General features: G+C 44.6%; 3 protein-coding genes across 4 annotated transcripts; 1 reads left to right on the plus strand and 2 right to left on the minus strand.

The window, feature by feature from the left end:
• The first annotated feature begins 1,463 nt into the window (after positions 1-1,463).
• On the plus strand, positions 1,464-13,081 carry LOC118100856 (transmembrane protein 150A). Its single transcript, XM_035146348.2, has 8 exons — positions 1,464-1,734; positions 2,454-2,527; positions 3,533-3,580; positions 4,984-5,070; positions 6,180-6,247; positions 7,559-7,686; positions 11,192-11,369; positions 11,988-13,081. Exons 2-8 carry the CDS (start codon positions 2,463-2,465, stop codon positions 12,233-12,235), a joined length of 822 nt encoding a protein of 273 aa, XP_035002239.1. The 5' UTR covers positions 1,464-1,734; positions 2,454-2,462; the 3' UTR covers positions 12,236-13,081.
• Positions 13,082-13,508: 427 nt separating this feature from the next.
• LOC118100855 (S-adenosylmethionine synthase) lies at positions 13,509-18,868 on the minus strand. Of its 2 annotated transcripts, XM_035146347.2 has the most exons (9): positions 18,605-18,868; positions 16,895-16,972; positions 16,601-16,723; positions 16,400-16,512; positions 16,090-16,233; positions 15,166-15,384; positions 14,593-14,775; positions 14,202-14,335; positions 13,509-14,119 (listed from the first exon to the last, which is right to left on the minus strand). In XM_035146347.2, exons 1-9 carry the CDS (start codon positions 18,693-18,695, stop codon positions 14,017-14,019), a joined length of 1,188 nt encoding a protein of 395 aa, XP_035002238.1. In that variant the 5' UTR covers positions 18,696-18,868; the 3' UTR covers positions 13,509-14,016. The 2 variants fall into 2 exon arrangements, 1 of the variants encoding a protein (XP_035002238.1); XR_007032324.1 differs by lacking the exon at positions 13,509-14,119 and having other exon boundaries at positions 14,238-14,485; positions 14,517-14,775.
• A 1,017-nt stretch (positions 18,869-19,885) lies between these two features.
• Positions 19,886-23,269, minus strand: ghrhr2 (growth hormone releasing hormone receptor 2). Its single transcript, XM_035146507.2, has 12 exons — positions 23,056-23,269; positions 22,835-22,942; positions 22,477-22,586; positions 22,272-22,369; positions 22,044-22,176; positions 21,648-21,801; positions 21,505-21,565; positions 21,365-21,431; positions 21,046-21,137; positions 20,837-20,966; positions 20,065-20,106; positions 19,886-19,978 (listed from the first exon to the last, which is right to left on the minus strand). Exons 1-12 carry the CDS (start codon positions 23,180-23,182, stop codon positions 19,886-19,888), a joined length of 1,215 nt encoding a protein of 404 aa, XP_035002398.2. The 5' UTR covers positions 23,183-23,269.
• Positions 23,270-24,292: the final 1,023 nt, after the last annotated feature.

Raw genomic sequence — 24,292 nt, forward strand, 5'->3', positions numbered from 1 at the left:
ACCCCCTGTGGATTCTGCTGTCTACTGCACCTGAAGGGAAATGACAGTTAAAGGGCTTCTGATGTTGAAATGTTGTTATAATAAATACTTAAAATAAATTCTGGTTTTAAAATGTCTCCGGTTGTTGTTTCTGAGGTGAAGTGTTGTTTGTGATCTGTCTGTCTATCTTTCAACATGATAATACTCAAACATGATCAAAGTAATTGTACTTTTGCTGAAGTACTTTCATGTGATACACCGATGAGGTGTTAGTAGGAGGGTGTGTAGCGCCCTCGTGTGGCCGCAGTCTCTCGTCAGAGTCGTTCACGGTTCTCAGGAGCTCCGGAGACTTCAGCTTCACCACAGAAGTCTCTGATTTCCGAGCCAAACACAGTTAAGTGAAAGCAGCTGTGCTCGACATCTGCACGGGAGGAGACACGTGAGGCTGCGTTCAGGTGCACCCGGAAAATGGTAAAATGTAGTTCTCATCTTAGATACATCAACTAAAGAGCAGACATTGATTTAATGAAGGATTTTCTCTTTTTTATTTCTTTCAAAGGTTGAAGTTTTACAGTTTAACTTGTTTTTGTCGAAAATACGACGCAAATGTTCACATCTGCTGTTAATAACTAAGTACAATTAGTTTTTATCTGACAGTTAAAGTTGCACACAAAACACAAACAAATGCTATTGTAAATGCAGTTTGTATTATGATGCATCATCATATGTATCATATACAGTGATATAATAACACATATAGAGTAATATAATACACACACATACAGAGTTATAGCAGTAATATAATATATACAGTTATATAATACACACAGATACTGTGATTTAATACACATACATAAAGTAATATAATACACACATATGCAGTAATATGAGGTTAAACACGTTTGTATTTACTATTCTATTCATCCATCCAGCATGTTCTGTAACATATTCATATATAAATACATATATTAACAGAGTATATATACATGCTGTAGAATCTACACAAGGACTGAGACTGTGAGAAATATAAGTTTCTGGTTTGATGAAACCATGTGTGAAGGAAACCAGGTTTCATTGTGGCTGATAAACACAGAAACCTCAGATGGCCCCTGAAGGCATCACGCAGACTTTCTAGGAAAAACCTTTTGAGTTCTTCAAGAAACAAAAGACAAAGAAACTGAACATGTCAGATTCTCTTCTCCTCGGGGTGACGAGCAGTTGTGAAATCTGTTTCCAGGAACTTAATGATCCAGGAACTCAAACCAGGAGCCCACAGAACTAGCTCCTGCAGCTGATCCAGGACAATGTGCGGAGTTTAAGTGAGATAAGGTTTAAACACGCGCACTGTGAAATCCTGACCTGTCCCCAGCAGTGGAGGAGGAGGAGGAGGAGGAGGAGGAGGAGGAGGAGGAGGAGGAGGAGGAGGAGGATGGGGAGACAGTCTGCGCTGGGAGGAGTTTAAAGTCCCCGACTCCTGCTCCTCTCTCCACCTCCGGGCTACAACCACCAGGCTGCAGCCGGAGGAGAGTGCGCGTCGCGGGGATGAATGAGAACGTGGACACGCGTCGTGTGTGCGCGTCGCTCCAGCTCCGGTCTGGACGATGAACGCAGCAGCAGCCGCAGCAGCAGCTCGGTGTGCGGGGCTCGGACCCGCAGCAGCAGCGTCCCGCAACTTCTCCTGGAGCCCGGAGGAGCTGAGATGAGACGAGGAGGCTGAAGCTTCTTCTTCTGCTCTCCACGAAGAACCAACGAGAGGTGAGAGAACATGTCACCGAGGTTCCTCTGATGATTCTACATAGAGAACAAGCGATGTCTGTCTTAACAAAGGAGATAAAGTGTGTACATCATAATAAAAGTAATTTGTCATTAGGTTTCATCTTGAATTTGTCTTTTTTAACGAGTTGAATTCGAGGTTTTAAGACTTTGAAGTTGTCCCAAATCCTCCAGTTTGTCCAATGAGGAGATTTTGTCTCAGTCTCAGTTTTATTTGGTTGTTTGGACGAAACAAGTTCATGTTAACGAGTCACTGCAGATCTGAAGCTTTAGTGAATCCTCAGGAGTATTTTCACAGTTTTCCAGTATTTTATAATCATCAGAAAATCACAGAAAGTTTAATCATCAATTTAGCAGCTTCTCAAATGTGAGGATTTGTCTCTTTGCGTCACTTTTATTGAACCTTTCTGTCTTTTTGACCGTTATCCACTCGACTGGAGGAGTGAATTCTCATCAGGCCCCAGACACTAAATAGAACTGAGGCTTAAAGCTCATTTGACCTGCTCATGTATCTGCAAGTATCTGCTCATGTTCTCCCACAGTCGAGGACGTAGATGCTCAGATTGCACTGAAAAGATTCCTCCTCCATGTTGGCTGTAAACTGATGCTTGAGAGTTTCTCCATGTAGCTCGAACCTGCAGGACGTGAGTTTGTTCTGTGATGTTTCTGTGACCTCACAGTGTTTGTTGTCTGACCTCCAGGTGACCACCATGTCTCTGTGGATGATCCTTCCTGTCAGCCTGCCTGTCTTCACCATCACTGGAATATGGCTTGTGTGAGTTCCTCCGTGCTGTTTTGTAAATATCGTGCACATCCACATGTCCCCGTCCTGGACAGACGTCTGTCCTCTGAGCCTCAGAACCCGTTTGTTCCTCAGGGATCACGACGACGTCCACTTTCTGCACAAGGTTCAAAGGACTGAATCCAAAACTTTGGAAGTCCCTCGGTTTTCTGTTGTGTCGTCCTTGAGATTCCTTCTGGTTTGTCTGGTGTTTGTGTGACACAGTGTGTGTGTGTGTGTGTGTGTGTGTGTGTGTGTGTGTGTGTGTGGGGGGGCTGCTTCAGTGACACTTCGCAGGAAACCTTTAAACGATTCATGATTATTAATCCGTTTGTTTTTCTTCTCTATCATTAAATAATTCATACAAGATTAAGGGAAGAAAACATATTTTTAAAGGATTAGTTTTTATATGGTTCTCGTGTCTTTGTGACAAAAAATCAAAGTTTGTCAAAGATGGTTTCTGTGGTTTCAGGTCGTTCTTATCACTCTGAGAGTTCACGTTTCTGATCAGTTTGGTTTTTAATTAGTTATTTGGGCTGAGACGTCATGATTGACAGTTGAGACTGACTCGGGATTGGTCGAGCTTGTGTATGGGCAGGACCTTGATTCTGGCACCCAATGGCAGCGTCCGGATATTTTGGCGTCGATCTTTATTTACAGTCGATGTTTAAAAAGTTAACAAACAGAACTGTTGAACAAACAATCACATTTAAAAACGTCTGTTCTGATCCAAACACACGTTGTGAGTCTGAAGTAGTGAAAAGGTCAGGGAGGATTTATTTCTGTAACTAAACTTGAAAGTTGTGGTTTAACATGTTCTCCGTCTTTACGTTCAGTATCCTAGAGTGTAAACTATCGTGTTAATATACAACCAGTGTGTACATCCTGTGGGACGAAGACTGAGCGGCTGAGACAACCATCATGTGACCTGTGTTTTTGTGGGTGAATTAAACATCCTGCACTTCACTAAACATTTTCTTCTCTGCTTCAACTTTTCAGATACGCAATGGCCTTGTACAACCAGCACGTCTGCCCTGTGCACAACTGGTACGGCACACACACACACACACACACACACACACACACACACACACACACACACACACACACACACACACACACACACACACACACACACACACACACACACACACACACACACACACACACACACACACTTTTCACAAATTGTAACAGAGTCTAAATGTTTTCTGTCCGTTCCTCTGACGCTCGTCATTCACACTCTTTGTTTCTTTTCAAGGATTTCACACTTTGTTCCTCTTCCTCTGTTCGTCCTGATAATTCAGACCAAATGTTTTTCAAACGCTCGGGAAGTCTCCGTCCCTCGGACCTGAAAGTTCACGGAATCGGCGAATCACAGACGGAGAATTACAACAGAAGATGGTGACTGTGTTTAATATGAATCACTTTATATCACCTGAATCTGCAGCTTAATATAAATATCCAATAACATAAATTAACATAACCGATAAAGTCTGGAGACAAACAATAACATGAGTTTTCAAACTCCCTGATCATGAATAATCGCTTTTCACCAGACAGACGCCCACTCTGGAAAGTGTGAAGAGTGTGAGACTGTGGAAAGTGTGGAAGGAAAATCGCCGTCGCCTTCTCAGCCGGCGTGTTTATGCAGGAAAAGGCTCATTTTTTACGCCAGGAATCTTTTCTCCACCTTCACCAGCGAAGGCCCCGCTCGCCACTTCCTGCCAAGTCCTGTCGACCTTCATTCAAACACAGAGCCACGAGAGGTGGAGACGGGGAGTGGACATTAAGAAAATAAAATGCTGCCGGAGGAAATGTTGACGTGACGGGAGGACGTGTGAGGAACGACTGGATGTGAGATCTGGAAAAGAAACAGATTTTATTTAGAGAGGAGGAATGAAAACGAGTTTAAATGACACGTGTGTGAATTCAGCTCAGTTACTTCAGGTTAAATCTTCACTTTCAGACACCGAGAGACAAACGTCTGGTTTTAGTCTGAAAGTTTATCCTCTTCTGAATCGTTTTCTTTGTTTGTCTGAGGGTTTAGTTTTGCTGATTGTGTAGAAATGTTAATATTTAATATAATATAGGTCATTCGAGGTAAAATCGTACAGTTTCTGTGACGTTTTATTCAAATGACCTTTCACCTAAAGCTGTGTTAACTTCCTCCAGTCGAGCTCCGGAGCCTCACGTGTGAAAGTTGATGCTCAAAACCATTAACAGACGTTTGCTTATTAACTTCTGCATCATAAAAGCTTCACCATGAGTCACTGAGGCTCGTTCTGCTGAGTTCAGGTTCAAGTGGGACCTGGATTATCTTTTATAAACACAATTCCAGACGAGTGAGTTCCTGTGATCGCACGTGTTTGACCAGCGTCTCTATAACCAGGCAGCACATATACAGTGTCTATATATATATATATATAAGTGTGTGTGTGTGTTTCCAGGCTTTATAACGAGTCCTGTGAGGAGCCGCTTCAGTTACAGAGGGATCCTGTTCTGTGCTGCACCCTGGAAAACATTCCACTCATCAGGTCAGTGTTCACACCGGAAATTCACTGTATGTATTTATAGAACTTTATACATAGTTCTTAAAATGTAAAGAACTGTTTATGAAGTATATACATACAGTATCTTGCCCAAGGACACAGCAGGGCATGGAACCACCAACCTTCTGGTTTGTTGACACCCCTGTGAAACCTTTGCATTTACATGACGACAGTTGTGTGGTTTCTCTCACAATCGCACATTTCTGATATCGAGTCGCTGAAGTTTCTCAGGTGATCTGAGAACAGGTGAAGCTCCGAGTTCCCACCTGGAGTCAGAACGTGTCTCCACACGTGTCTCTGTAATCTGAGCTCCCTGCTCCGAACCCCTCATTTCTGTTTCCAAAGCCCCGATGATGCCTGTTCCCTTGTGCCCGGGTCACTCAGGTCCCTCGTGTTAAAGACCAGGTGTGAACGGGGCCTGAGGAACAGAACAGAGGCTTCATATCCTTTATTATATTTGATCTTCACCTGAACACATAAACGAGTCGAGCTGGTGGAGGAGACGTGGCTGAGGTCGCTGGTCGAGCAGCTGCACGGTGCGTTCGATGAGTCCACACTTGTCCGACTGGGGGTGGGGGAGAGGAGGACCTTTTCACCTCCACAGGAAGAGGAGCCTTTGTTTGTGTGTGTGTGTGTGTGTGTGTGTGTGTGTGGATCCGCTCTTTGAAATGTCAACACACTGAGTCGCAAAATGCAAACAAGAAGAAACTCTCGTCGCTCAAGATGCAACAGATAAAATCTTCATCTTTCTTTGACGACAGTTATTCTCCTCCCTAGTTTTCATCGTTTTTCGTGAAGCTTTTGATCTGCAGATAAAACTCTCGGTGTCATTCTGTCCTCGACCTCCCAGCGAGTCTCCTCCTCAGTCGTTTCCCAGCTGAGCAGCTCCTCCAGGAGAAAACACAGACGCACAGTTTTATCTTCAGCGCACACACAAAGTTTTTATACGTTTGCACAAAGCATTCCCTGCCGGAGAGTGAAAACCAGAGGTGATGGATCCGATCTGAACGCTGCGAGAACTTGATTGACCTTTATCCGACTGAGCCTGGAGGCCGGCCCTCACTGACCCTCCTCTGCTCTGTTTTTCTTTTCAGTAAATGTGGAACGCTGCCCCCTGAAAGCTGCTTTTTCAGCCTCATCTGCAGCACCGGCTCCTTCATGGGTGAGTATCCACGCAGAGGGTTCCGTATACAACATCCCTGCTTCGCTCACATTCACTCCACATGCTGCTCTCCGGACTCTGGACTCTCTCAGGACTTGTTGTCTCAGCTGTAGCGTCTCCAGCCGAGTCTCTGTTCCTCTGAATCCAGCTGCATACGATTCACTCTGTGCCATGAACACTGCATTTTTATGACTCATGTGCCCGACGAACATTCAGCCTGTGACCAGGAGGGCAGCTCCTCCGCTCGGACTCGTGCTGCTTTGAAACGTCTGTGTCCAGTCGTCCGCTCAGGGTTCAAATCTATGTGGTCACGATTCTGAGCACTAAGATATTCACTTTGGTGCGTTTGGTCTGAGGCCGGTGACGTGAAACCAGGGAAGACGTCAGAGTGAGCGACGGGTCGTTCCTGGAGCTGCTCCGTGTCCTGACCTCTCTCCAGCGAGCACCTGGTTCCTTAAGGTTTTCTGAGAAGACGCTGGAATTTGAGGATGTTTAATAGGCTCGTTAACTTGTCTCAGCTCAGCCGTCTTTTCTCTGTGGTGTGGTTCTTATCTCACAACTTGTCTCTGACTGTCCCGTCCTCCTCCACGACTTCACACGACTTCACACGACTTCACACGACTTCACACGACCTCACACCGTAGTAGTCATATGCGACTCTTGTGTACATTTAATAAAAACGACAAATTAGAGAAGCTGATACCAGAAAGAATTATTTCTCTAAAAGAATTTAGGAAATATTTATCGATTACAAACAATAGAGGTTTCATGTTCGTGAGGCCGTTGTTGAACTCGTAGGTTCGCTGCGAGTGGAGATGAGATTCCTGCAGAGTTTCTCCCTCGCTGAGCTGCCGGCGCTGAAACAAACTGAAGAACCCCAAACACGGCGTCTGATCGCCGCGGACGCTCCACGCTCAGAAAGTGACCACTGAGTGAACGGCTGGATTAACAACATGAGCATGAAAACAGTCGCTCTCTGCAGCGTTTGCTGACGAGCAGCAGATGTGAACTGCATCAGACGGACGTGTGGAGCCGCTGTGACGCTTTGATGGAGCCGCTCACGGACACCGGGGGGGGGGGCGCTCGCACACAAATCTGCTGCATCAGCACTTCACACCGGATTCATCCGCTCGAAAAGAACTGGAGAGAAAAGTTTAGCTTTGTTTCTGCCACTTTCTACAGTTTAATTTAACTTGTTTTTATATATTTTCATTTAGGACATGACAACAAAGTGTCTCCCCCCCCCGTCCTCCATGTTCACGGTGTCTGGACGATGACTTACATTCCATCTTCTGTCTCTTGTCGTCCCAGTGATGCTGATCGGCCTCCTGCGTTACGCCCACGTGATCGAGAGGCACCAGAACTGTGTCCTCAACATGGCCGGCCTCTCCACCGGATGGATCTGTGCCACTGGTCTCCTCATGGTGGGGAACTTCCAGGTAAACACAACATTATCTGTGTGTGTGTCTTTATTGTCCAGTTGAATGGTTGGTTACTGATCAGGGACATTATGGACATGGCTGGATTATCAGAAGGACACACTGTGCCGCTGTCTTTGGTGGATTGATCCTTCTTCCTTGGCAGTGAAGCATTCGGACATTCATGGTCTCAGGAGGTTGAATCCTAATAACCTGGTGAGACTGACACTTGTCCTACAGGTGAAACTCTTCCACCTGAAGGAAGGTTTGTACCTTAGATGAGACTTTACGTGATTTATCTGTCATCACCGTGGCAACTGGAGACGAAGGGTCTCAGTGGAGGGAACGTGGAGCTAAAGGAGAAATCTGCGGTGCCGGTCACGGCAGCTTTAAATCATCTTTACTGACAGTTCCTGCCGCTACCGGCCCGTAGCAACACCAACACTGTGCCGCACTCGTGTTCCGGCTTCAGTCCGAGAGGAGAGGAGGGAAGAATATCAATAAATCCGTCTGTCGTCTTACTTAATTTACAGCTTCATTCACATTTGTGGATCAAATTTACCACTAAAATAATCAGATTACGTCTTTTATAGTCTGGAGTAATCTGCTGGATTAAACCTGTAATGAAGGATTAACCATCTTGAAGGCCTTCTCCTGTGTGTGTGTGTGTGTGTGTGTGTGTGTGTGTGTGTGTGTGTGTGTGTGTGTGTGTGTGTGTGTGTGTGTGTGTGTGTGTGTGTGTGTGTGTGTGTGTGTGTGTGTGTGTGTGTGTGTGTGTTTGTGTTGCGGCTCAGCCTCTCTCCTGCTGTCTCTCAACACTTTACACGTTTCCTCTGATGTTCTGTTTGTTCTGTCTGGAAACCGTCCGGCAGCGTCTCTGTGGCAGCGTCTCTGTGGCAGCGTCTCTGTGGCAGCGTCTCTGTGGCAGCGCGGCGTCGTGCTGCCGCTCGCCGCAGTCAGGACGAGTTCAGATGCACAAGCTCATCCTGCAAACGTGCACACGACAGTTTTCCTGTCCTCCGGTGCAGACTGAGGTGAACTGAACATGAACGAACTGGGTTTGTTCCAGGGATGTGTTGAGTATTGTAAAGTATTGTAGTAAAATTTACAGTAAAACCTGTTCAGACCTGTGCAGTGTTGGGACTCATCCAAGTACATTAAAGGCAGAAGTATACATTCTACTGCATTTCTTTAACTCATCTTACACACACAACATACTTTGTCCTGCAGAGGCTGATAAACGTCTTCTTCTTCTGCACCTCGGCTCATTTCCATGTCCGTTGCCGTGGTGCCACCGCCTGTCACTCAGCGAGCGTGGACCAATGGCCGGACGTCTTCACGCTGTCATGTGACACTGAGGAGCTGAGCAGTATTTTTACTCTCTGGTATTTCAACATCTACTCAAAACAAACTACGACTCTCTCAGGAAACAGAAACTATTCGTCAACAACAGTGAAATGTCATCACTTTTTCTGCCGATACTTTAAAACTACGAGTATTTTATTTATAATTATGACTTTATTTGAACAGCACTTATCTAAACACTCATTAATGAACTGAAATAAAAGGTATTCAATTCCATTTTAAGCTTTAAGGCCAAATCATAACATAATAAGGTCAAAACCTAAAACTTATATTTGTTTTTGTCGACCTGATGAGTAGAAGTCTGACATTAAGTAAAATGTCTGCGTCTTCCACCAGTGGCCATGTGTGTTTTCTGTGTGTGATGCAACACTCGGAACTAAGTGGTTATCCTCAGTCACGTGTGTGTGTGTGTGTGTGTGTGTGTGTGTGTGTGTGTGTGTGTGTGTGTGTGTGTGTGTGTGTGTGTGTGTGTGTGTGTGTGTGTGTGTGTGTGTGTGTGTGTGTGTGTGTGTGTGTGTGTGTGTGTGTGTGTGTGTGTGTGGGGTGGTGTCATTGTTTCGGGGGCCTCTCCTCAGTGGTTGAGCCTCTGGTCTCAGATTCCTCCTGCTCCCTCTCTACAGACGCTCGGGCCCCTCAGCTGTGTTTCGGGGGGGTGCGGGCGGGCCCCCTCTTCTGATTGGCTGCGGGGCCCTCCTCCCTGCTCCATCTTACATAATGACCCTCAGTGTTTCCCTCAGAGTGAACCTGGCATCGAGCGGTGGACGTACGGTGCAAACGTGCGTCGCACTGACACCACATGTGCTCGGTGGTAAACAGCCGCGCTCACACACGGGCTGATGTTTACATCTGGAGGAGGAAGTGATGATGTTGAACTGAGTTGTTTTCAATATGAATTCACTATGGTCCCAGTCAGTGGTGATTCACGAGTCATTCTATTCCAGAGAGCATCACACAGTTTTATTTTATTTTCCATTATTTGCATCATCAATATACTGATGAAGTTAGAAAAGTAAGTTTCCTCCTGACGCTGAGGTTTGAGTCCAAAACCTAAATATCTTAAAGAAGAAGAGTGTTTTACGTTTACTTGATAAATGACTTAAATAAAGAATAAACTGTCGTGATGCTCAGTATAAAAAGAAGCTCTGCAAAACTGTTGAGCCCATTTTTTAGATTCAAACATTATTTCCTGAGAAATTTACCAAAATGTAGAACATGCAGGCGAAAATAATAATAATTCTTAAATCTGCACCAAGCTTTTCCATAGATTATCTTCTGAAAGACTGAAAAAACAAGGATTCATAACTTTTTAATGTATTGATCATTTCATCAAATCTAGACGTGCATCGTCATCATTTAATTCACATTTACCCGGAATTGATCCTTAACTTCTCTAACGCTAAAATCTAAATATAGATTATTACCTTTTCTTCAGTGGGGATGCATTTGGTTTTCTTGAAAGGTCAAACGAAGGACACCATGTTGATGTTCTTCTAATGTTGACATTCAGCAGTTTATGTTCTGGAAGCGTTTCGGCCTCGTCACGTTTCTGTCGTGCAGACGTGGACGGAAACTCTGAGTTTTGTGTAAAAACATTGGACAGAAATCCTCCTTCTTCGTCTCCTTCTCTGCGACTGAGCTTCTTAAAGCAGCTGCTTCCTGTAAAACAACAAGGTTCGTGACGCTAACAGATCACCTGTCGTTCAGTCTCCCGGAGCAGATTGTCCTGCCCTCTCACATCCTCTGTCCCGATGTATTGTAACACAGCGATTACCCAGAGTGCCGCTGTCAGGTCAGCACGACCCCTGTGTACGTGTTTGTGTGTTTTCACATCTCTGCTGTTTACAGGTGTTCCTGCTGCTGATCCTACACAGGAAGTGATTATCTCCAGGATTAGAAATTGTTTTTTTTAGATCTGAGAGCTGTGTGAGTCGGTGAAGAGAATGAATCAGTTCATTATTAACATGAATAAATTGAGTCGATCAGATTCAGAACATGTGACGCAGTGAACTGAAATAATTCATGACTCGTTAAAAGTAAAATATGCTCAGAGAAGTGTTCACGCTCTGTATATATGTATATTAGAACATGAAAGAGACGAGTTTAGGTGATTATTGAACGGTTGCTTTAACTCTGTCACGTGTTCATTTTGTTTGTCTCTCAGTTGGATTTTGCCAAAGTGCTGCACTACGTGGGCGCCGGCTTGGCGTTCCCGTGCAGCATGCTGTTCGTGTGTCTGCAGTCGGCTCTGACCTACAGACTGGCCAAGACGCAGGACGAGTACCGGGTGGGACACGTGCGCGTGGGGATGGCGCTGCTCGCTCTGATCGCCCTGGTGCTCAGTATCCTTCCACCGCTTCACACCGACCACACAGTTTTATTTTAATTTCTTGTTTTGGCGGTTTTGGGCCATAAGATACATAAAGATATAATTTCATATATACCTGTCGCATACACGCCATTTAAACTGGCCATTGTTTATTGATTGAGGCCAATTTTACACAAGAAATTTGATCAAGTTATTTGAAATAAATACTAAATCATACATTTAAATAAATTTAAATAAACAAATTACAAAATAAGTTAATGTCAATACATTTTTTTTAATTCATTTTCTTTAAAAAATTATATCTTATATAGTTAACATTTTTACTGGAGCATTTTTCCATCAAAAGCTTTGTGCGACTGTGATTCTCATATTTATATTTACTTATCGATAATAAGAAGTGATGCTTTTAAATTGTGATGTGTTACGTGGCCCCCTGCTGGAGAAAAGCCGGTTTTACATCCCTGTGTGCAGGCAGAGCACAGAGCAAACATCTGGTCTGAACTCGGCCTTCACATCTGTTCAGGTCGTAACACGTCTGAACTTCTGTCTGTCTTCATGTCTGTCCAGCTCTGAGGATCAGACCTCCCCTCACCTCCTGCAGCCGTCGTTCTCCTTAACCTCCCGTCACCAGGTGGCGTGTTCTTCTGCCAGGAGAGCTTCGCCCTGCAGCACGCCTCCGCCATCTTTGAGTGGCTCTACTGCACGCTCATCATGCTCTTCTACGGGACGTTCGCCTTCGAGTTCGGGCGCATGTCGGGCGACACCCTGATGGTCCTGTCCCGAGGGGCTGGAGTACCGAGCTTCTCCGCCTCCGAGCACAAGGCTGAGGTGGGCGGGGGGGCCAACCACCATCAGCCGGAGAGTTTATCCATCCTGTAACTGGACTGTGGCGTGTGTCAGCGCCCCCTGGAGGAGGCCGGGGCAGACTCCGGAGCCTGGAAGCTGCCTCCTGCACCGACACACTCTCAAAGCTCCGGCTCCTCAGCGGTGACCAAAGACTTTAAAGGACAAGCTGCACTGCAAAACGTTGCACAGTAAGATAAGTGCCTCTGAACACAAAGGCCACAGACACACTTCTGTGTTGGTTTTGATTCTCTCAACATTACAATCGGCTGAAGACGCAGTTTCTCAGCCTGAACGTCCTGAACGTCCTGAAGTCGTCCCTCCCGGCGTCCCTCCCGGCGTCAGAGCAGGTGTCTGTTTGAACGTTTGTTCGTCCGGACCTGGAGCTCGTTACTGTTCCCGCTCAGGAAGTTTCACCATCATCAGCTTTCACTCTTTACCTCAGAGGTCAGGAGACGATTTCCAGAAACCTTCGACAAAAGACGGACGATCGTGATGTCCAAAAACAATGTCTCATTTTAAATGGTTTTGTCCTCACGTTTAAAAAGATGTTCAATGTTTTTCAACTTATACTTTGTGCTTCTTTATTTTTAAAAGTAGCCGACTCACAATAAGCTCTGTTGTATTTTAATTTTTACATAAATTCAGCGTTTTATAAAAAATTTAAAGTCATTAAAAATGACTTGTTACAGCTTTAATGGGACCAAACTATAGACGAGGACGTTAAGATGCAATATTTGATTATATTTGGATTTTAATTTTAAAGTTTAACAGTGTATATCCAACAAAAAGAAATTAAAGCAAATGGGGAAAAATATAATGTCATTATTTTGTTTGTTTTTTTATTATTTTATTGTAAATTAAACTCTCTGTTGTAAGAATTCTCTGAATTCAGTTTTTATTCTCTGGTTCTTTGACATTTCACGTATTTTAACTTTGTTCTTTAAGCGTCTGCAGGTCTTGATATAATTAACGTTTTTATTATCAAATATAAGAAATGTTAACAATATTCAGAGGCTCGTGATTGACGCTGTACAGAAGCTAGAATTATGTATTCTTCATCGAGTTCTTACTGAAAAACACCAAAAGCTCTGAAGACAAAATGATTCACGATGTTTTTATCGGACTTACGACTCACGGGTCAGTTCTCAGTTTGATCTTCTGCTGCTGGGACGACGTTTCATCTTTGTTCTACAGTTCAATCTGTGCAAAGGAAATTTCAAACTCCAGATAAATCATAATAATCTGTCACACAGTATTAGATCCGTGTGTGATTTCAGGCTGGAAAACAAAACACGGAGCCTGAAACTAAAGCTTCACAGTCTTTATTGTTTGTTTGAAATCTCTGAAGGCTTCAGCCTCACAATCCCAACCTGCGGACACTCACAGGCCCTGTATCACAGTATCAGGCATACAAAAATACAAAAGTGTGTATCCGTGGTTGTTGTCAAGGCCTCGTCGTGGTTCTGAAAGTCTCTGCTGAAGTGTGAATGGCTGTTCTCCTTCAAACTTTGGTCTGAAAAGCCAAAATAGCTGCGAACGACAACTGTGTGAAACCAAGTGCAGGCCCGGGACACAAATACCAAACGGCTCACTTGTATTTCTTGGTACTATTGAAGGGCGACGATCCTCGTTCCCTCGTCCAATGACCAGAGGTTATCTGCACCCCCACCCTGACCCGTCCCCTCCCTGGTCCGCTGGCAGCTGCCTTCCTCCTACTGGGTTACAGGAGCACGAGGGTCGCTATCTATACCACACAAACACACACACACACACATACCCCAACACACACTCTCACACACTGGTACACAGACACACTAGAAGTTGAGGTTCTTCGGGGTTTCCCAGGGAAACTCCTTCCTGCCGAAGTGTCCGTAACAGGCCGTGTTCTGGTAGATTGGTCTCTTCAGGTCCAGGTCCCTGAAAACCAAACACGAGTCAGAAACACGTTCAGATGTTTAGAACCGTTAAATTTCGGCTGAACAACATCAACGCTAATGACCTGACGATGACGCCGGGTCTGAGGTCAAAGTTTTTGTTGACGATGTGCAGCAGCTCCATCTCGCTCTTCTGAGAGGAGCCGAAGGTGAACAGGGAGATGGACAGAGGGTGAGCGACTCCGATCGCATACGCAACCTGCAGACACACACAGAGAGTCAGTGACCAGAGCCTGAAGGAACCTGCAGTGTAGATGTTCAGGAGGACTTGAGATCCAGGGGTTGAACGTTATCTTTTAAGAATAAAGCCTAAAAGAATTTAAGGCGTGTGCAAACACAGCAGTTACAATTTGTGCCTAATTTACCAACAATAAATGTGACATGAGTGACGATGTGAAACAGACGCTCCACAACAGATGCTCCTGACGCCGTGTGGAGGATCTAGAACCTTCTCACCTGCACCAGGACCCTCCTGCACAGATTGGCCTTCACCAGAGACTTTGCCACCCAGCGGGCGGCGTAGGCAGCCGAGCGGTCGACCTTGGTGTAGTCCTTTCCAGAGAAGGCCCCCCCGCCGTGGGCCCCCCAGCCCCCGTATGTGTCGACGATGATCTTCCTGCCCGTCACTCCAGCATCACCCTGCAGCAGCAGATCACACAGAGCTTCAGAAATCCTCCATGTTTTCATCAGCAAGTACGAACTCATTTCAGTTTACTGGCTGAATAAGGTCAGTATAAGGTCATAATATAATTGTATCTGCTCCTTTATGTCATTAAATTCTACACATATTTTTATATTAGTTCTGCTAATTCAGCTGTTATGCTAACTGTGTTAGCATGTGTGGCTTTTGCAGAAGTTGTTGTGCTGTTGGTCGCTAAGTGTTTGTGTTTATTTGTAGTGTTTGTTTGTGTTTCCCTTCTAGGATAGTTTGGCTTCGTTCATTCAGGGAAAAAGAACATTTTCTTTTTATAATAACAGTTAGTAGTATTATTAACTGTTGGTCTACTGTCTCCATCTGAAGACCGTTACCTGAGGTCCACCGATCACAAAGCGGCCGCTGGGCTGCAGGTGGTAGATGGTGTTCTCGTCCAGGTACCTCGAAGGGACGACCGCCTTGATGACCTTCTCCTTCAGGACCTTCTTCTGCTCCTCCAGGCTCACGTAGTCGTCGTGCTGCACTGAGATCACCACGGTGTGGACCCTCTTGGGGATCACGGCCCCGTTCTCCTGGGTGTAATGAACTGTCACCTTGATGGGGATGGGGGGGTTTAGCATATTTACTGGAGACTAAAGTCGTACATCTCTCCTGGTAGGACGATAACTGTCCACTGTCGAGTCATAAAACTGATCATTTCTGATCATATTCGGCTCCAACTGCCTGTTCTCATTAGTGCACACTTTTCAAACCATTAAAATTGCAAAATAATGCGATAGAAATATTCGTCCAATCACCCAACCCACACTTCAACGTTAAAACCTGCAAGTGACACAACTTTTCAACTTGGATCCATAAAACACAACTCAAGTAAATCCTCTTAATGTTCCCACGTGTGGCAACAAGCCTCTTCTCATGTCTGAGCTGTAGCAGTCGAAGGTTTGCGTGTGTGGAGAACTCAATACAGACTGATACGTCTAGTGCACATGCTGATGGCGTTGTTGGGAAGGCGTCTCCCAGCTCAGATGATGCATACCAGCTCGCTCCGGTTGGTGTCTGCTGGTAAGCACATTCTGGACTCGACCATCTCTGTCCCACATGCTAGAGAGAGAAGTATTCTCTATAACTGGAGAGAGACTCAGCGCCTGGACTTCCTCTCACCACGAGATCCTCGATTTTAACGATTTGTCTTGGTCCTTTAGTCCACTTTTTATTTTATTACCAATCTAAATATATATATATATATATTTTTTAAGTGATGTCTGAGGCCGTTTGAATTCTGTGTTTCCTGATCCCACCTGCGTCTTGGAGTCCGGCCGGAGCCAGGGAACCTCCCCGTTTCGTCTGAGTTCGGCCATCTTAGAGTTGAGCTTATGTGCGAGGACGATGGTGAGAGGCATGCACTCCTCCGTCTCGTCTGTGGCGTAGCCGAACATCAGACCCTGTCCACACAGAAAGAGTCACATTGAGACTAACGTGTTGTCATCAAGGTGTTGAAGACTTCCTCCGTCTGCAGTTCAGTTAGAAACTATGTGGGTTTGTGACCAATAGATTCTGCAGAACACAAATATAAGAGCCAGTTGTGTTGTGTTGTGTCGTCTCTACGACCTGGTCTCCAGCTCCGATGTCGTTCTCCTGACGGTCGATGTGAACTCCCTGTGCGATGTCAGGCGACTGCTGCTCGAGGGCCACCAGCACATTGCAGGTCTTATAATCAAAGCCTGAAGAGAGAGGAGCAAAGGATCAGGACTGAAGTCCAACTGTCTGACAGCCGGGATCAGTCCAGTGGTTTCTTCTTTAAAACGTCACCTTTCGCCGAGTTGTCGTAGCCGATGTGTCGGATGGTGTCTCTCACCACCTTCTGGTAGTCCACGTTGGCGAGGGACGTGATCTCGCCACAGAGCAGCACCATGCCCGTCTTACACACCGTCTCTGTTTGAACACAGGACGTTACACTGCTACTGGGACCGTCCGGACGAGAGGTCGGATGAAAACAGGGGCCATGGTACGAAGCAGCGTTGTTTAATATGAAGCGAAGGGCAAATATTCACCTGAAAAGTGATAAAAGCCCTAAAAACAATATAATTTAGTTGTTCTACTCACCACAAGCCACTTTGGCGTCGGGGTCTTGCTTCAGGTGAGCGTCCAGCACAGCATCACTGATCTGATCACAGATCTTATCTGAAAAGGATTTAAATAACAGTATTTGAGCTGAAGATACCAGGTTCCATTTTATTTATGTGTATCGCGCCAAATCATAATATTATTATCATCTCAAGGCTCTTTAAGGCTGTGTCCTAGTGTGACCTTCTACTGTACAGGTCATATTCCTCATCTCAGCCTGAAAAGATCACATTTCAGTGATACTACACATCCGTCCTATTAGGAGCTGCCGGCCTATGAATAACTCTGGCCCGGTGCCCCGTCCCGGAGCCGTGCCAGAGTGACACGGTGCACGATAAACTCCATCCCATCATCAAAGCATCGCCGAGCTGTCATCGACCACCAGACGCACTTCGTGAGCTATCATTTAAAAGTTCAAATACAGGATTCTTCAGCTCCGACCTCATCTGACATCATTTTCAGGGCACATCAGGTTTTTAGGAATCGATTAGAGACAAAAATGTTCATAAAGTTTTGAGGCATTTACAGATTTAACTGCACAAACCAGCTGAACGTTTACTTTTGAATGAATACGAGACTTTTTCCATTAATTCTCCTGAGCAGAGGGTTTGAAATCTTAAGAAATCAGGACCAACAGGTGCAGCATCAGTTGATGGAGGGAAGGTTTAGAGCTTCGGCTTCATGTTGGCTGAGCGACTTGATTTGTTTTCTTTAACCTGTAACCGGTGAGACGATTGGACGATTGGACGATTGGACGATTGGACGATTTGACGATTTGACACCAAACACAGTTCAAGTGATGGAATAATTATTTTTGCCTGCACCACTGCTGCACAGATTCTATCACATCAACACACAGGTTGATGTGATAGAAGTTTTCATTGTGTCATGGATGCAGATATTGATGGACGACACGTCAGCTTCCAATATGTGAAGCTGAATCATCTGTATCGCCCCCTGGTGGCTGGCTGCAGTAGGTAGTTCTTATCACAACAGGATGAACAGCTGCAGGAAGTGGAGGTTGTTGAAGTATCATCGGAATCTGCTGCACTTTTGTTCGTCTGTTCGGATCAAATCTAAAAAGCTGTAAAAAGCTACTGACCACAACCTGCTGACCTACACAACAACAGACGGACTCAGTCAGGCGGCAGCTGCTGAACATAGTGAAGCTTTTAGCAGCGTAAGAGTTTCCCTCAGGAGGTGGAGCCCAAACACTGAGGTAAAATGTCTACTGGACATAAAACCCAGCCAGAGAACTGACGTGTTTGTATTTGATCTCTTCTGTCGTCATGCGGTAACAAAATCTGTTGACTTAACGTAAAGGAATTTAAAGACAGCGTAAAGGAAAAGCAAATCTGTTTGACAAAGTAAAATAGCAGAGAAACTTTGTTGTTGCTCGGTTTAAATTCCTAAACATCACGTTTATATTTTCTCTTTGAGAATCCTCTAAACTCCACTGTCATGTCTGTAAAGTCCAGGATCCACCGTCCCAATACTTCACTGTTAAACTCAAATAACACAAATGACTCTGAACCAGTGGTGTGTGACTCGTCGACAGAGCCTCCGTGCACCACTCTGGATTCTGCACATTCCTCAGAGTCATCAATGATCACTGGAACATGAAAGTGTCCGAGCGCACAGGGACCACGGCTCCTGCATCAGCGGCCGTGGAGAGGACGTCCAACTCACCGGGATGTCCCTCTCCCACCGACTCGGAGGTAAACATGAAGGACCCGTCCTGGTGGTCGTAGTTGCAGTCCCCATTCATTGTGCCGTTCATTCTTGATCCCTCTGGGAGCTGCCTGGCGTGGGGGGTGAGCTGGGTGGAACGTGGCAGGAGAGAAGCTGCTCCAGCACAAGATGCCTTTCTTATCCAAACAGGACAAAGACGGGCAGATCGGTGCACTAGACTCTGGCTGTGGTCTGATCTCACAGTCGCAAGGCAGAGCAGGCGTAAAACGCTGGACTATATAAGGCTAAGACAACATACGCACACACGCGGGGGGGAGGGTGCCATGTGAACCAGGGGGTTTAGACCATTCAGAGCAGAGAAAAGAGGAGGGAGGGGTCCCCTTCTCCATGTTGGGGACCGTTGTTTAACTCCTCCTGTGCTGGATGTCACAACCTGAACTTCTCAAGCTCGAGATCCTCTGGTGGTCAAAGCCACTTTTCTGAATCTACAGGACAGAATATCGATTTCCTCGTGAATCTGACGTCGTCCATAGACTGGTTCAGGCCTGAGGTGGGGGGGGGGGCCCTGAGGGGGACACTGAGAAAACAGAGAGCGGCCAGGGGGACGATTTCCAACATGAGCTGATGATGTGAAAGAGATCAGGAAGACATTAGTATGTGCACAGACTCAGGTATCCTGCTGTGATGATAATAATCAGCTCAGCAGTCTGCTTATGAAATCACTTTTAAATTCACTACAACCACATTCTCATATATATCTCATTATCTTATCTTATATATATTATTTATTTGGAAAAATAAAGTTCCTTAAATGTGCCGAATTCTTCTTCTTTCTCTTTCCACCAAGTTTCGTGGTAAACTGCTCAACCAACAAATAATAAACTCTTGTATTTCCTCATTTATTTTCTTAGCGTTGTTATAAAGTGCTTTACAAAGAAGAAATGACACCAGACAGATACAATGAGAACTGGAAGGTCAGAGAACATATCACTTTATCATCAAATTGTTTTCATAAAGATTTCTGCATTACTTTAATTAGAAATTCACAAAACAGTTGAAAATCAGATGCGTCTTTGCAGAAGCACTGGATAGAGAAACGATGAAACTTCTAAATCAATATAAAGTTAAATAAATCCGTCACATCCTCGGTGAGTTTAGTTTAGTGAAGATCAGGATCTGGTCAACAAGTGATAAAGAAAACTTAACAATTAATTTCATATCAACACTTCAGTGAAACGACAACGTGAGAGAAGAAGAAGAGTTTGTTTCTCTCTGAATTTAAGGAACGTCTTCTTGTGTCGGCAGATTGACGACGTTAGTGTTCGTCTCAGGTCGGCAGCTCCGCATCCAGCTCTGGATTTCATTCTGCACCTGGAACATTATCATAATAATAACTTCTGGTAACTTTAACATATGAATGAGTGAGTGAGTGAATTAGAACTGTTAATAGAACTCACCTCTCCGTTGAGGAAGCAGTACAACACAGCAACGAGAAAACCCTGTTGCAACATGAAAAGTCAAAGTGAGTCAAGTGCTGCTTTAACATCTGTTATAGATTTGATTATTAGTTGATTGATTAGTGGAAAGTTATCGATTAATTAAAAGATTTAGCTCCTTAAAGCTGAGGTTTATCTTTGTGAGAGTAAACAGATAAATAACGTCATGTTGAACTGTGTGAAACTATTCTCAGTATTTTCTGATATTGTTTAGATTAAATTGTTATGGAGTGAAATAATCAGCTGGTTAATTGATAAAGAGAATAATAGTTTATGCAGCCCTAATATTATCAGTACTTCAGTCTATATCAAAAGTTTTAGAGCCCAACTGATTAAAATTCTGCTGATATGAGCCTTTACATAAAATAAAGTTTATTTCTTTATCTAAGTTCTTTAGGTAGTTTTTTATTTATTTATAATTATTTATAATATACACTTATGGTTGAACCGTATGATATCAAACCTCGATTACATTTCTGTGTCATGAGAGTTTGACATTGAAATCTTAGGAATCATTGACTAAATTTCAATTATTTTTAATGATTGATTTAATTTCATCTGATCACAAAGACGAGCAGTAAATCCTGAACTATCACATGTTTGTATTTTAATTTGAATGTTTTATTGAGTCTTTTAAGTAAATCTGATAAATCATTAATACTAAACGAGTGATTGTTGCAACATGACCTCTGAACACAGAGATTTGTCTTGTGAGCTGTGATGGATCCGTCACCTGGAAGGAGCCCAACACCAACTCCAGGTAGAGTCGAGGGCCGACGCCGACGTGTTCAGGGAACAGGGCGAACACCACGTAGTGAACTCCCAACAGAGGGATGAGGAGCAGGGGGGAGTGGAGGAGTCTCCTGCTGGGGGGCAGAGGACAGGAGGCTCAGGGACACAGATGGAGACGAGTCTGTCTGTTGGACAATAATCTTGTGTTACCTCCACAGTTGTGTTTGACTTTGGTTCACGTTCGTGGCATTCGTCTTCTGAACGATGATTCTGCTGATGTTCACGAAGATGAGGAAGTTGATCTGCGGGGGGGGGGGGGGTCACATGTCATTATTTAGAAAATTAGCTCCAATCAATATCTTTTGTTTTTGTGGGTCAGGGGCTGAAAAGTTTGGGAACTTAAGCTTTAATACGTAAAAAATATTTCCCAAATTCTAAACATCCCCAAACTATAATTTCAATTCTGTATATTTAACATCCTGCAGGGACTAAAATATGTAAATATTAAACATAAACTGAGGTTTCTCACAAAGATGGAGAGCAGGATGGGAATCTTGATTATCCACCACAAGCTGCTGTCCAGGTCGTCCCAACATCTGCAAACACAAAACCAAGCGTCACATTTTAATCCAAGTAACCGTAAGTATGTTTATTCCGATTTTCGCTCACCCCTCGTTGTCCAGCTGCTTTTTCAGCAGAGCCCAGATTAAGATCGTAGCTGTGGGAGAACCTGTGGAATCAGACCCTCGGTGAGATGAGCAGAGTAAAGACGAGCACATGGTGACTGAACGCGAGGGGAAGTCGCAGCGTACCCCAGCCGATGATGGCGTAGATCCTGAAGAGCTTCCTGGTCTCGGTGAAGGTGAAGACCAGCAGCGTCTGCAGGTACAGACCCTCCACCAGCAGCCAGGAGAAGTTAGAGGACACACAGAAGTGGAAGAAGGTCACGGCTGCTTTGCACCAGAGCTGAAATCACACAAAAGAGAAATTCATATATTCTGGTTAACGAAGGAAATATGGATATGGAGCACACACACACACACACAAGCAAAACCCATATCCTGTTTCCTGTCAACTGGCGGTGGACATTCATTCGTGCTGTAGAACGTACAAGAGACGTTCTCCATCTTGTCCTTTAGTCTAAAATCCCTGTGCACGATGATAAAGCAGATTATTAGCTGATGAGCGTGAGAGTGTCAGCGTCTCACTGTGGACACGGTGCAGTGGTCCGTGCTCCTGTCGGCGAACAACACGGCGTCTTTGACGAACACAGCGAGACTCCTGAGCATGAAGGTCACAAACAGGTGGAGGTGGATGCAGTTGCGAGTGCAGAGCAGCTTCCTGCGAGACAGAGGAGAACACTGAGGGGGGTGGAAACACTGAACCTGCTCCTCATCATCATCATCAGCAGCATCATCATCATCATCAGCACCAACCTGAAGAAGCAGAAGAGCAGCACGGCGATGAAGAGCGCAGCCAGAGACGCTCCGTAACCGACGCTGTAGATCGACCTCAGGGTATCAAAGTAATCTTTCTGGAGCAAAAACATGAAATATTCATCACTCAGACCATCTTTCTGGTTCCCTGCTGATGGAACACTGACTTCAGGTGAAGAGAAGGATCCTTGTTACTCTTCTCTACCTCTCGGCTCATCTCCTCGTCCTGCTCCTCATCCTCGGAGAAACAGGCTTGGTGATACGGAGGCTGTGGTTCGCTCCATCCTCGGGCCGAGCACCTCCTGCTGATGACAACTGAGAACAACACAAACTGCAGCTTGTCCTCAAAACAATCTACAGAGGAATCTAAAGAAAGTATCCTGTTGGTATTTCTAGATATTTATGGAGAAGTTTACTGTAAAATATCAAACCTCAATATGCATTTCTTTGTCATAAGAGTTTGATAAAAACATCGTATGAATCATGAGGTTTAATATCCGTATCTGCAACAGGCCCCAAACATCTAAATCCTCAGTTGATGTGATGATGTGATGATTATTTACCTGGAGGAGTTTCAGGCTCCAGCAGCGGCTGAGGACAGTGGACGGAGACGATGTCCCCCTCGGACGCAGCCGCCCAACAACTCAGTCCGTCCCACTCCATCACACAACCTGCGACACAGGTTCAGCAGCTGAGAAACACACACACACAGACACACACACAGACACACAATCCTATATGTTGTGTTCTTCAAACGAACCTGTAGTTTCATTCCTCCTGGGACCGAGTGATTCTGCTGCTGCCTCGTTCTTCATTTTGACTTCACACTCGTGTTCTTCCTTCAGCAGGTGAAGAACGATGGAACAATCTGGATGAGTCGAACTGACCTGACAGGAAAATACACAAATCATAATTTACTCCCCAAAGAATCACGACTTTATTATTATTTCACTCCCTCTGTTATTCTCTCTGTAAACTCACCGTGTGTCGTGTGAGGATCAGGATGCAAACAGCAGCAGTGAGATAAAAGTCCATTGTTCCAAACATTAATTGTAAACTGCACTGATTTCCTAAATTGCAGAAAACGTAATTTCACTGTGGATAGATTCAGAGCTTGTCCAGGTTCTTAGATGAAAAATAAAAATCCCTGTGGTTCACGTTGGTTTCTCAGATATTCAGTCGAGTTTCCATCCAAACCTCTGAGAAGCTCAGGATCCGTGAGCAGCGTCTTCTGACCTGGTTTCTCTTCTGAAAGCTCCAGGTCACCTGAGCAGCTTCGAACTTCACATGAAAACCTTCCAGTCTCTGCAGGACGCTGCTGACACAAGCTCCTCACGACCAGAACATCTGGATTCTACGTGTACATGAAGTGGTCTACTTTATTTAGTTGTGCAGGTCTTGTTTGTCCTTCACACATATATATAATTGACACAAAGCAAATCGTCCCTCAGCAGGAGACAACATGTAATATTCAGAGAGGAAAACAACTCATGCTGTGAAAATCCAACGAGAAGAAATGACGTGAACCTGCAGCTCAGCAGGAAACATGTCGTGATGGAGACGTTTCGTTATCGTGAGCTTCTTCTAATTCTTCACTTCACAGAAACAACTGTTCAACCATCACATGAGTCCTATAATATCAGTGTTTTAATATTTCTACGTGCAGTCCTACTTACACTATCCTCTTTTCAGTAAAGATACTGTATATTATTGCTGTTTTCATATTTCCTTATGTTTATATTAATATCTATTGATCTCTTTACAGATGCTTCTATTTCACTTTCCTCTTTGCTTCTGTGATAAGTTAAATATCTCCAATGTGGGACTAATTATTTTGTGTTGTTCTTTTTTTTGAAAGGTGAAACATGTACATGATTCGGATTGTGAGGGAATGTCTCCCCCTGGTGTTTGATTCCATCAGTGCAGCCAGTGTTGTTTGGTTTTGTCTCTTTCTTCTAAAAACATTTTTAATGAAGAGAAATTGAGTAATAATCCTGATTCTTGTCCAAAAAATGAACTCA

Source organism: Hippoglossus stenolepis, chromosome 21, assembly GCF_022539355.2.
Source record: "Hippoglossus stenolepis isolate QCI-W04-F060 chromosome 21, HSTE1.2, whole genome shotgun sequence".
NCBI classification, from domain to species: domain Eukaryota; kingdom Metazoa; phylum Chordata; class Actinopteri; order Pleuronectiformes; family Pleuronectidae; genus Hippoglossus; species Hippoglossus stenolepis.

What these genes read in the sequence shown, in the direction of transcription:
- LOC118100856 (XM_035146348.2), top strand. Translation starts at nt 2,463, where the DNA reads ATGTCTCTGTGGATGATCCTTCCTGTCAGCCTGCCTGTCTTCACCATC. An exon ending in GTCTGCCCTGTGCACAACTG is followed by an intron (nt 3,581 to 4,983) that starts GTACGGCACACA and finishes GTGTGTTTCCAG; the next exon opens with GCTTTATAACGAGTCCTGTG. An exon ending in GAAAACATTCCACTCATCAG is followed by an intron (nt 5,071 to 6,179) that starts GTCAGTGTTCAC and finishes TTTTCTTTTCAG; the next exon opens with TAAATGTGGAACGCTGCCCC.
- LOC118100855 (XM_035146347.2), bottom strand. Translation starts at nt 18,695, where the DNA reads ATGAACGGCACAATGAATGGGGACTGCAACTACGACCACCAGGACGGG. An exon ending in GGTGGGAGAGGGACATCCCG is followed by an intron (nt 16,973 to 18,604) that starts GTGAGTTGGACG and finishes AATCCTTTTCAG; the next exon opens with ATAAGATCTGTGATCAGATC. An exon ending in GGCCGGACTCCAAGACGCAG is followed by an intron (nt 15,385 to 16,089) that starts GTGGGATCAGGA and finishes ATCCCCATCAAG; the next exon opens with GTGACAGTTCATTACACCCA.
- ghrhr2 (XM_035146507.2), bottom strand. Translation starts at nt 23,182, where the DNA reads ATGATTTGTGTATTTTCCTGTCAGGTCAGTTCGACTCATCCAGATTGT. An exon ending in GGCAGCAGCAGAATCACTCG is followed by an intron (nt 22,943 to 23,055) that starts GTCCCAGGAGGA and finishes CCTGTGTCGCAG; the next exon opens with GTTGTGTGATGGAGTGGGAC. An exon ending in AGTCAAACACAACTGTGGAG is followed by an intron (nt 20,967 to 21,045) that starts GTAACACAAGAT and finishes GCCCCCCAGCAG; the next exon opens with GAGACTCCTCCACTCCCCCC.